The following is a 13,119-nucleotide window of genomic DNA, read 5'->3' as shown; positions in this document are numbered from 1 at the left end:
GCTTGCTGTGGGAATTATATGACAAACTACTGTCGGGAAACAGGTTAGGAGCAGAGAAAGTCATAAGTCAGGAAAATAAAACACTGCTTAAAGTAACTATTTTCATCAACAGAAACTTTATTTACAAATAATGTTTTCAAATCCATCAAATATGATTTAGTAAGTAACTGAAAGCTACTTAAAACATCCAGTTCAGTCTGTTTCTTCATCACTGGTCTTCTGTCTTTCCTGTTTACAAAGGCAGCAGGAGCAGCTGCCTTTCTCAAATCAGTTATATTTTTTCCCCCTAAAAGCTGGATTAATAGAAAAATGCATGACCTCCTTCCAAATTTTCCAGTAACAGACCAGTAGCACTTCAGCATGGCCTTTAGGGTCAGTAGAAGTGATTTACTTGTGCATGCAGACCATGTGCAAAAATACTTCAATACACAACCATAGGTTACTTTAGGACCAGTTGCTGCCTGGTGAGAGTCTAACAATAGTATTAAGACATGGCTGGGCCAAATTAATGCTACGCCTCATTGAGAAGAAGGCATCTCTAGCTTCTGCCCTTGAAGGAAAATGTTAAACTAGTGTGTACCTCTTATTTTCCTGCAAAATTAAAAGAGAGAAAAGCTGGTAAGGAGGAACTGGAGAGAGATGCAACTTAGTGAGCAAAACAGTACATGTAAGACAAGGCACTGTCCAGTGGCAAATTCTGTGATATACTTGGGATTTCTAAGTAGTTTTTCACTACAGCACCTGACCAAAAGAGCTCTCTCTAGACACCTGGCTTTCTAGAAAATAAGAGAAAGAGAAACTGTAAGTTATATTTGACAAAGATCATGTCTCGGAATTCCTGATTTTGTATTTTCATTGCAAAATTAAATAGATCGATAAAGAGGCAGTCTGCTCACTGCTTGATTTGAAAGTGACCACATTATTAATATAGTCAAACTACTAACCTTATTTAAGTGATCTTGAATACTTCACAAAGAGATTTCTACATGCCCTTTGGGGAAATGCAGAATCACTATTCATGTGAGGCACAATAAAAAGAAACGCTATGTTTCTGTGTCATACCAGGTCGAAGGCAAAGTTAGAAACAGAACCCAGACTCCTAACTCCCAGTCCAGCGCCTGTCTTACCTAACAGAGTCTAGAGCCAATGCGGTTTGGATCTTCTAATTAATTCATTAGCCAATCCTTTTCTAAATTTTCAGCCTATTAAAAAGCTGCAATATTTATTAAGAAACACAGGCATCTACTTTGCAATGTTTCATGTTTGCACTATTTTATATTTGGATCAGACCCTGCTCATCAAACATGCATGTATATTAATGGTAATGCTGCAAAAAGGATTTTACCTTTACTTTTGTAGTTGCATGAAAGGAGAAACCACAACCCATTATTTGCATTTCTGGAAGCGTATGTGTGTGGATTACTGGAAGTGTATCTAAACTCAGAGGACTAAATATATGCGTAGCTGAGTTTATGGGATTAAAACAGTGGAACAACAAGCTAGAATACAAGTTCCCTAGGCCTCTATTATAAAAACAGTCTTTGAAACTCCCTAGCACTCCCTGGATCACTTCTGCAACTGTCCTTTAAATAGGTTGTTAGTTATGCACAATGTCCATGGGATGGCAGAATCCCTTGGCTGTAAATTTTAAGGAGGCTTGACAAGTATGTGTGTATATATATACTCATATATGTATTAAGAAAAAAAAACCTTAAAAAGCCAGCTATGGAAACAATATTTCAAAACTGGAACGTCTGCAGATGATTTGCTATACTTGGCCTTTCGCAATGTTTCAGGACATCAGAGCATTGAGCATTGCACCTATTTTATAGGTGAGGAATCTGAAGCAGAGTAATAAAGTGCCAAAGTCTCTGCTACTCTCTAACCTTGTGTAGAATTAGAAATACAAGCCAGAATCCATGGCTCTCTGTTCTAACTATACCATCAAAAATGTCAGGGCTCCTGCAGTGAGAATAGTTTGCAGTGGAAGAAAGAGTTTTTTAAGGCACTTAGACCTATTTTCCCATTTGTTCTTTCTCTTACACTTTGCTTTCACTCATTTTCTCTCTCTTCTCTTCTTTATTTTCTTCAAGCATGCCTTTCAATTCACAGGCTGTCTCCCATCTTAAGGTGCATTTCTCAGTCTCTTTACCAGCAGAAGAGTAACCAGAGACTTGTGTCCGTACTCGATACATTAATTTCAGGAATTAGATGATACCAACACCATCAAATTGTTTTGAACTCTGGAAAACAAGAGGCCTCATATTTCAAAGGGTGTGTTAGACAGCCAGACTGCAATACTCTTTCAAAAAAAAAAAATTACCTGGCTTCAGTGTTTTAATTAGGATTTTTACAGCCTTCTCCTGGCATTTATTACCTGCTGTCTTTGACATCCTGTAGCCTTAGAGGCTGATGAAAGCCAAGTGATTATTCACTGTATCTATATATAGCTACAGCATATATAGAGAGAGCAAAGGAAAGTTTATGGACAGAAGAAACCTTTCATCTGTTCCCAACCACTGGGCATTAAAAAAAAGCTTTTAAAATAGATGTAAACCTGTTGATAATGCAGTATAAAATATCCATGAGCCTAATGGCAAAGATCAAAATTAGGGCTTGATGCTGCAGAATTTGTAATCCTAGGTATATAATGTAGTCCGTATTGGGATATGAACTTTAAGGTAGAAAAGTTGAAAAAACCTGAGAATGCTCTGAGTTGAGAAAAGAGTTTGGCTCAAACCCAATTCATTGAAGTAAGCACAAATATTTGCAGCAGGGAGGGAACCCAAATGGGCAATGCTGGGAGGTGGTGAGATGTTGTGGGAACATCTGTGCTGCAGTTGGAAGTTGACTGCAACATGTTCAGTGCCATCTGAGATAGCTCTAGTATACCTGGCGTGTGTACAAGTAACTGTACCAGCTTCAGGTGTGATTCATCTCACCTAAATTACGTATTTAAAAGTTAATCACCTAAGACCAGGAAGATGAATCACTCTCCAAAAATGCTTATTTTTGTCACCATGGACTGGAGTATAAGGTGACTTGGATGATTAATTTTTAGATGCCTAGGTTAGGTGAGATGAACTTCATCTTGACTATACAAACCTGTGTGGGACTGTGGTGCCTGCTCAGGTGGCAGATGCGTATTGATGCCTGCGTGGTGCCTTCTTTCTTGATAAACAGATTAAAGCAAGTGATGCATACCTGTAACCTGCTATCATCAGACCTCCCTCTGGTCTATAAACACAGCTCTTAGGGAAGCTTGAATCCTAAACACCAGCTTTGTAAAACCAAGCCAGACCAGTAGCACCAGGTATTGTAACAGTGACCCTGTGCATTTCAATTGTGATATAAATTGTTTATTTTAAAGGAATAGCCTTCCATAGGAGCTAATCCCCATGCTGTAGCTTCTTGTTAGTGTGACAAGCAGAAAGTGAAGTGATTTCAAACTGACTAACCTATTTTCATTGTCCAGAGTCCAACATATAAATGAATAAATAGTACATAGGAAACACAATTTTTAAAATTCTCACTTCATCATTCCAGCTTTTGTTAGTGACAAAGGAGCAAATGCACTTCATAGCAGGGAGTGTGATACTGCTTCTGTGGCAATAATATGGCAAAAGCAAGTGGAGGGGGAAGTGAGTAGAAAAGGTAGATATGAGCTTGGTAGCACCCCTTCAACACTGTTTCATGTGAGAACCTCAATTTTTGCATTTCTACAGTTTGGTAAGATTTGACTTACCCAATTCCATGCTGGCCAGAAAAGAGTTCAGCTGCACTGAACTGAAGCGATTCAGTGCTGATTGATCTGCAAAGGTGGTCAGGCTTAAGGAAATGCTTAAAAGGATGAAATAGCAAAGAAGTTAGGAGCTTAGTTCATCAAGAGAAGGCAGCTTTAGGCTCTGGTTATTTTGTGGCTGGGCTTGCTCTGGACCAAAAACAAAGTCTGCTATGTGCCAGGGCCTCCTTCAGGACAGCTGGGGCCATTTTAGGACTACTGTGTTTTCTCGGGCTCTTCTGGACCATCATTTTACTTGGGGCCAATTTGTCTTGAATGAGACTACCAAAAGAGGTGGCTGGCAACCCAGTAGAAGGCAGGGAGTAATATCTATTACCCTTTGCTGATTTGTCTTCTGCAGTAGCCTAGGGTTATTTGTTATGAGCTGTCAAGCTACATGGTCAGAATTTAAAAAATAACATAGAATCTCACAGAGTTATGATAGTTCTTGAGAAATAGATTGAAAATGATTGATTTTTCAAATAAGCTGCCAATCCTGCAATGAGTTTGCTGTGGCTGTTCTTCTCATCTGTATAGAGCATCATTAACTTTGCACTGATCCAAGAATTTATCAATAATTAAGCCTAATATGATTATGTATTAAGAAGATAAGAGTTAGGAGATTCAGGCTGACACTTCTGAACAGATATTAACTCTGCCATATTCCATTCAAATGCTTTTCATGGTATCAGTAAGGGAGACAGGAAAGAAAATGCTTTTCATTCAGTTAATGCTACTGCAGACTTCCTAATGCAAGGACTTCCTGGCTGTTGCCCATCAATTTAATATTGAATTTCCATTTTAGCCTTTGCTTATCTTCTAATGCAATTCCTGTCTTCTCTGCTTTGTTTGTCATACCACTCAGTTATCACATCTTATTTTTAATTTGGATTGTACATGTTTTGGAGTTTAAACATCCAAGACAACAGTCTTCCCGCCACTGAAAACAATGGGTCCTTACTGGGGCTTCTGTGCATTTTCGTTTTGCTATATAGCAAGAAGTCTCTTCATGGGTGAATGCAAGAAAACAAAACTCAGCTTTCTATTATTAACCTTTCCATTCTAAGGATGTTAATTTATTTTATAAAGGTAAACACCTTAAAACACTGTTGCTAATGGGGAAATGAGAATATAGCCTCATGTCACATAAGATTAGGTGACACAAACTGTTTAAAATTAGTCAGTAGGGCAGAGAGGTCATATTGTAGTTAAAATGTTTTGTGCATGTTCTCTCTCTTACGTGGTCTTTAAGAACAACAGGATACTAAGCAGTTTTAAATACTTCCCCTTTATGAAATAACTATTATGTTTAGTCAATTTGAACAAGGTTAGAAGTAGTAGGAAAGGTGTGTGAAACTTGAATTAGTCAGCTCTGTAGTATAATAAATGCTCTTCAACTGAAGCAGTGTACAGAGTATTCAGTATTTTGCAGAAGAAAACCTACAGCTACAAGCTACGGTGAATAAAGTTGAGAAAATTTCAGTTTGAGTTCAGGAGGCAAAACCTATGTGATCTCACTGAAAGTAGTTGGAATACTCATGTGAGTAAATGAGGTAGAAACACCACTTTTCCCAAAGACTGGCTATTTCATGCAGACTTACATGCATTATTTTTAGTAACTTTGTTTATTATCAAATTTTTGTTTTCTCAGTATATCTCAAAACTATTGCTCAGCTGGTTTTTCCAAGCATATGTGATGCCTATGGTCTTTATTTGTTTTTTTGAAGAAACAGTTTTGATAATCTTGAAAAATGCCTGGTCAGTGTCAAGCCTTTAGATAGCCACAAAAGATATAAAATATAATTTCTCATTTTTGTTCAGTCACAGTACCTCCACAGAGTAGAGATTCTATACACAGCAATTCAAGTAAGTCTTGACCAATGAGCTTGTCATCAGTCTGGGGTGAAGTAGTAGTAAAGCTGATCTGGAAATCAATAGCTATATAAACAATACAAAGAAATTGTTCAATATGGTCTAAAGAAAAGTGGGTTTAACAAACTGAAGTTCATTACTTGATCAGAGTACCAATTTGCTTATTATGGTATTGCACAACTATGTGGTATCAGCATTTTTAAAGATACTGAAAAGCTGAAAATTCAGAAAAGAATCACAAACATTCTTTTGATGCCTGAAGAAAAACCTTGCCATTGGAGGCATAGAGTTCAATCTGCTTTAATAAACAAGGGAAAAAAATGGAGAAGTAATTCAGGTAGAAAGGCCCTTAGTGGGAGAATATACCTAGTATTACTCTCTACATTAGTGAAGACATTCCAAGTACTGCTGAATGGAAGCTGAAGCCATACAAATTCAAATGAGAGGCTTAAATTTTAACAGTGCGAACAATTAACCTTTGGAACTAACATGATGGATTCTCCATCTCTCAGTGTCTGCAAATCAAAACTCACCTTTCTGCAAGTTATGCTGTAGAACAAATTGTTGGGCTCATTATAGTGATAAATGGCTGGAATTTAATGATCTGCAGAGGAGGTTAAAGTAGAAGATCTAATGGTCTCTTCTGGATTTAAGCGCTATGAATTCATGGTGCTTCTGTTAAATTTGGGAACAAGAACATGAATTAGGGTCAAAGGTGATCTTGTAGATGTTTTTGGCCTGCCTGTTCTCGTTGGATTTTCTCGTCCATAATTTAGTCACCAGATAAAGCAGTAATGTCTGTACTGGAATAAGAAGTGAAAAGAATCTAGGATTATGCAAGTTAGCTGGGGAAAAGGGAATAAAAAGTGGGACACTAAAACTTCTTGTGACTTCTCTAAAAGCTCTATTTTCTTCTGGGTTTTTTTGGAATGACGAGAGATACCAGCCCCTAATCATTATCACTAATGTACCTCTCTGAAGTACTTTGGAATTTGGTTGATCACGGAAATACCTGACTGTGTTACTGAATGTGAATTAATGACTTCACTAACTGAAAGATCAGTGAACAAATGAACATGCATGTTTGTTTAAGCACAACTAATGCCATGAACAGTTTTGTTCACCTTCAGTTATAGTTTAGTAATGTTTATTATGCCAATAATATTCATGTAAATGTACAGCAGACATGGGAGAAGTGTAGTAATGGGAAAGGCACCAGAATTTAATGTCAGCATATTGTATGATATGAAAGGAACTGTGGATATGGCACACATTATAAAATATGGAGATTAATGAATATGGATTAGTAGTACTTTAATGCAAATAATTCAGGGTTGGGTGTGTTATTCCTGTTTTACAGGTATATTTTAGTAACTTGCTATGGTCACCAAAAAAAAAAAAAGTGGCAAAACCAACAAAAGAGCAGAGCTTTTTAGATTAGACAGTAGAACATGCTGCCTCACTCTGCCATGTCAGCAAATGGTAAGTCTTTACAATTTACAAAAATATAGTCAAGCATAAGGAGTCAGATTCAGTAAATGGTCATAGAAGCTGAAAGTTGAACATCTGAGGTGTAGAGTAGAATCCATAACCTTGAGCAAGATAACTAGTTTCCATATACAAAGAATCTATGATCATAACATGATCCAAAGTAATTAACAAACTAATTAGTGACACTCATAGCCATTTTTTTTAACTGTAGATGTCTAGTCAATAGAAAACTACTGATCACAGGGGCAAATTTTAAACCTCCTCTTTCAAACACGTTATTTTTTCAGGAAAATGCTTCCAGCCACTTAAAATTCACAATACTGAACCATAGTTTGAAGACAGCTTTTTACACCATTCCTGTCCAAAGAATAAATGAAGCTTCACCCTTTAGAATATTCCCACAAGAAGTGGTACTTGCCCCTTCTTCAGTAGTCACTGTGGTATTCATTCAGGAAACAGATTTAGATTTAATTCTGTTTCAAAGAGAGGAAAGTAAATTCACTTCTCCAGCACTCCAGTAGGATACCCTAGGGTACCACAATTCAGTAAAGAATTTAAGATGTGGTGGAGTAGAAAGGAAACACAGGTATTACACAGGGACTGGTGCTCTCACAAGGCAATTTTTTTTTCTGATCTCAAGACATTGGTTAGCTTATCAAACAATTTTGGTAAGTCAGTAAGTGTTCTGGGCTGCCACTTTTAAAATAAAGTGGTACCTGCAATTTTGTTTTCTGAACAGCCAGTCCTGCTGGTATTTAAGTATGCTCTCAGAACAACTATGGACTGAGGTTCTTGGAGTACTTTGGTATAGGAATATCTGACTTTAAGGTCATGACTGAACCTGGTGTAAGTTAAATGCTGACCCTTTTCACAGCAGGAACCGTTAAAGAGACACACAAAGATAGCTGGCTTTTTCCCAGACCACCACTTAATCTCTGAGACTAAAGCTCTTTACTTGTCTGGCTCTGGAGGTGAAAAAGTTCATGCCTGTTTGACTGCCAGTCATACCAGACACAAAGAGCAAGTCTCATTTGCCAGGTTATCGCTGATCCTGGTTTGTAACCTGGGCCTGCTCAGCAGCAAGCTAGGATTCCCTGATGTAACGCGGGGGTTGTGACATCGACAGTTCCCTGGAAGGTTTGCCAGTTGGAGATGCTAAACAAGAGTGACCTCCCTCTTATTATGTAGCACCTGGTGTTCCTGTCATGCAGTTGCATCTCATACAAACTCATGTGGGAGTTTAAGATTTAGGGCAGAAAACAAGGCTTGGACTAGGCTATAAGAAGAAGAGCACTCCCTCTTACCTTGTTGTTCCTCTGTTAATGAAGGATGTCTGATAAGGATTGTGATAAAGGGAGTTGCTCTGCTCTTGATGTGGCACACTTCAAGAATGCTTTGAAGCAGTTCCAGAAACTAGTTGAAAAAAAAGTAACCCAGAAGACAGAGGAGAGATTAGGACTGTACGTTAAAGATGATGGTAAGAGGTACTCTGTCAGATTGGAAGGATGTGTAATTTTCAAATTGAGAGAAGGTGTCATGGAGACAAGACTTTAAGAAAGACCTCAAATTAATGTTCAAACAAGGCAGTGACTTCTTGACTTTTACAAGAAATAGGTAAATTGCTCTGTGAGAGTGCTTTTTACCTCCTGCTAGGACTTCTGGTCAAATTATAATGCTATGCTAATTGTTCACAAAATCATGGTTAGCAGAGTTGCCACGTATACAAGTTATCACTTCTAGGATGCTTTATGCTTCTAGTGATCTGAAAAAGCACAAAGCCAATGAATTATGTAAATCCAGCTTCTTTATTGTAAATAATCAGGCTAGGTTTTGCTCTTTTTAATACAAGTGGCTGTTACTGCATGAAAGGATCAGCTTTATCCCAGGACATCTTTTGGCTTCAGATCAACAAACGAGAGTTGTGGGATGGGAGTAAGGGAAGAAGGAAGAGCTGAAAATTTTCCAGCTTTTGTTTTATCTCTGTTTCTTGCCATTCATTGCAAATCAGGTGATTCTGAAAGTAAGACTGAATAATTTTTTGGCAAAGTACTTTAATGAATACAGCATGAGGAGATGGAACTTTCATGCTATTGATGTAGAAGGAGAAATAGAACAGGAGCTAGGGGAGATTAAGAAAGAAGCTATAGCTTGCCAGTTTTTGACTCTGTGGATATTGTTCCTTCCATACAGATGAGATAGACTATGATAAGTTCTGTGAAACCGTACAAGCGCTTTTTGGTCCAGAAATAAAGGATTATAATGTTAAGGCCTTTTTCAGGAAGATTAGCAGCAACCTTGATGCAAAGACAGAATGGTGTGAGGTAAGGATTTATTTTATTTTATTTTATTTTATTTTATTTTATTAAATATAAGCAATTAGTTAGAATCTTAAAAGGTAGCAGTATTTAGCTGTTGGTTATGCATGTTGTATATGAGTCTGTTATCTTTCCATGGCACAATGGGGCACTCATGTTATTCTTTATTCTGTCCATCATTTTTCTGCTAAAAGCCAAGTGATATGGAAGATAGATCTGCCTTTGAGGTTAGAAAATTACATTAAAAGTATTGTTTTGGTTGATCTAGACAAAAAGTAAATTAAAGAACTGGCTTAGAGTATCTTACTTGTTACTGTGTTGTGCTATTTAAAAAGCAATGTTCAATTTTAACAAGCTGAGAAAGAAGGGGGCTCCATGTTTATTTTTAGTCTGATAGTGAACAATTTAAAAACTTGCATGCATCCACTTATTGATTAAATGTAAGTTTCTATCGAAGAAAATTGAAGAGAGGAGGGTAAAATCTGTCCATTGGAATTTTTCATGTGAAATATAAATGGTGATATCCATTCTGGTAAGTGCTGATGTGCTTTCATCAGTGAGTTGAGAGCTGAAGGAGTTAACATTGTAAAATTTAGCTCTTTCTAGATATTATTAATGTTGTTTTATATAAGAAAAACCCTGTGCTCCTAGTGAAGAAATCTGGAATGTGAAGCTTGAGCATTGAGATGTGTCTTCAGTATAGGTGGAACTTGTAAATATGAAAATGTCCCCAGAGGTGTCCCTACCCTATTTCACTAGTTCATCCAGGCCATCATGTCAGTGAAAGATTAAGTATGGCAGAGTTTTGCTGAGCCCTGCCTTTCCTCTCTTCCTTCATGTGAGTAAATAGATGGGTATTTTGGAAATGACAGAGTTATCTCTACAAGCTTCCTGTACTGGATTTTCTGCTGACTATCCCTGGCTAATTTCAGACTTCTAAATGTATCATGTAAAACGGCTTAACACATAGGAGAATCCATGCTGCTAATTCTAGCAGGTTTTTAAGAGCAAGATTTGCTCATACTGTGCTGGTAAAATACATTTTTATTTGTAGAGGAACTCCCTTCCTACCCCTATCTGTGCAGTACATCAGCTGAGCTTGCAAATCAAAAGTCTTAAACATTTAATTTTGCTACACTGATTTATGTGAGTTGAGGAACTTGGCCCTTGTTCTCTCTGAACCAAGTTCCATGAGCCTATTATGTGGATGCACATGAATTCATATTAAAGAACATCACAACTGAACAAAATTATATTTTTCCTGCTTGTTTTGTGAAAGAGCACTGAGCTGTCTACCAGAACTGCTTATCCTCAAGCAAAGTTTGATATATTAGATTACTGACAAGGCAGCTGGATCTGGGGGATGGAGTCTGAGGGCCAAAGTCAGTATGTCCAGGTCTTCTCCTGAATTGTTTCACTGATACACATTGGCCTCAGGCATCTTGACAAAATGCAAAGTCTCTTATGACTGCGGTATGCAGTTTGTGCCTTGAGGATGAGTCTATCTTTATCTAGGCTATGAGAAATTCTTTCTTTCTTTAGATATGTATCAAGGATAAATTTGTCTTTTAAATGCAAAACATTATAGGCATGGCAACATTTCAGTAGAGTTTTGTTACCAGGGAATTACATGGGTATTCTTTGACTCTGTAGCTGGGTGAGATCCATGTAATCCATTTTTCTGTCTCTAACAATGATAAATAGCAAATCTTTGGGAAAAGTGTACAAGAATGAGGCAACTATGAAATTGTAAATCTCTCTGGTTTACCCCTCTCAGCTTCTGGTAATATATAGAATTGTGCAGAATTGTACAGACAAGACATAACTTCTAGCACACAGTGACTTCCCTGTGACAGCATAGGTGGCATTGCATATATGGAAAGTCCTTGGTGAACTCACCATATAGCCAAAAGGCAAGGTATTACCAAGTGACATGAACTATAAATTCTTTAGCATATTTCCATTTTACTTTATAGTGGAACATCATGTTGCTTTTGTGAAGCTTGAAGACACCTATCTCCTGTTATTTACACATTATCAAGGTTAATATCAAGTAAATTCCTACCACCATGAGAGCAGTGTGTTCAAGCCATTCAATTTAATAAGCTTCTGTATGGTAGCATTTCTCGTTAATACCTCTCTTAACATTGTTTTTACCTGTGATGTCATATTGCCCCCAAACTCACTTAGATCAGACATTAAAGATTTTCTTCTAAGAGGGCTTGGGGGAAATCTGTGAAATATTTAGCTGAAGAGGGCTTAAACATCACATAACTATCTGCTAGTGAATTTGCCTATAAAGTCTCTTTATCAGATAAAACTTTAGGCCACATCCAATCCCTTTGTTACTAAATTCACCTACTGAGAGCTGTATTTGAAATCTGTATCTTTGCATGTCACCTACTTGCATGTAGACCTTTCTTCCTTACTTCCTCTTTCAAAATGAGAGGATACTTAAATATGAAGTCCTGTTGTTACCAGGCTTTGCTCAACTTTTCTTTGAAACTCTCTAAAAAAATAGAAAAAAGTCCTTTCCAGAACTGCTGGTACATGATGCTCAAGCTTAGTTCTTGGGAAACAGCCAGCTGCCATCAAATGTGCTGATGTTCTGGCTTCATTGTAACACTAGTCAAATTCTTGTACGATTCAAAATCCTCTACTTCATTTCAAAGTTCTTGCTGCTCTTTGTATGGGAGAGGAGAGAGAGATGGCATAATCTCTTGTGTAGATGTGGCAAGCTCAATACATATCCTGTAGAGAGTAAGATATGCTCTGTGGGTATGAAGAAGAGACCCATTGGGAAAACTGCTTCTGAATTCATGGTGACTGTTAGACTGAGCCAACCCCTCATTCAGGAAAGTAGAGCAGTAGCAAGGTATCTTTAGATCCCTTAGCTAATAGGATAACTGAAGGAAGGTCTGTTTATTAGTGGAGTGAATATCTTTCACTCTAAAACCTTACCTGAGTTTCCAATGCAATCAGACTAGTTACCTGGGTTTGAAGATTATTTCTAATTTCTGGAAACATTGTCTGAGTTAATCATATGCTTAAGTAATGTTATAAAAGACTGCATGAAAAACAGAAATGTCAACTACTGTTACAGTTTTATTTAACATCCATGAGTAAAATGCTCAGTCTCTTGTGCACTCTGCCTTTATGACAGCTGGGAGAAATATGATTTGAGGTACAATAATTTTAGTATTATTAAGCACCAGAATGGGTAGTAACAGCTAATGTACTCAGCATCTTTATGAACAGGGAAACTAAAGGAACTAAAGAAGCAAAGAAACTTGGAAATGTCATAGAAAGTTTCTTCATTAGCCAGTCCTTGTTCAGGATAGTAAAATGATCAAGACCATCAACTGATTGCATACTGCTATAGCAGTATGATGTTTTTAGGAAGAAACACCTGCAGGAAACAAGCTCAGAATGAAAAAGAAAACTATTCAGTTGATACAATTGAAATACTTTTGTCAAACTGCTTCATCCATCCCCAAAAATAGGTTTTAGACCAAACAAAAATTTCACAGAAAGTATTTCATTTTCTTTCTGTTTTTCTTTCTGTTTTCAATTGTTACACTCTGAATTTGCTTTCATTTTAAGGATTTTTAATCAAAACATCTTCAGGGAAATCAAAAATTTCATTCTAAGCTGTCCAGA

The 13,119-nt window shown here is 37.2% G+C and overlaps 1 protein-coding gene across 1 annotated transcript in view; it reads left to right on the top strand.

Annotated features, from left to right (window-relative positions):
• The first annotated feature begins 8,473 nt into the window (after window positions 1–8,473).
• Window positions 8,474–13,119, top strand: part of WDR64 (WD repeat domain 64) — a 97,354-nt gene continuing 92,708 nt past the window's right edge. Inside the window, exons 1-2 of the mRNA XM_013943968.2 lie at window positions 8,474–8,621; window positions 9,335–9,465. Coding sequence (XP_013799422.2) covers window positions 8,474–8,621; window positions 9,335–9,465 — 279 coding nt within the window. The remainder of the gene's footprint in view (window positions 8,622–9,334; window positions 9,466–13,119) is intronic.

This window comes from Apteryx mantelli, chromosome 3, assembly GCF_036417845.1.
Source record: "Apteryx mantelli isolate bAptMan1 chromosome 3, bAptMan1.hap1, whole genome shotgun sequence".
NCBI classification, from domain to species: Eukaryota; Metazoa; Chordata; class Aves; order Apterygiformes; family Apterygidae; genus Apteryx; species Apteryx mantelli.
Note: the sequence above shows the minus strand (reverse complement) of the source record. Positions and strands in the feature narration are given on the sequence as shown.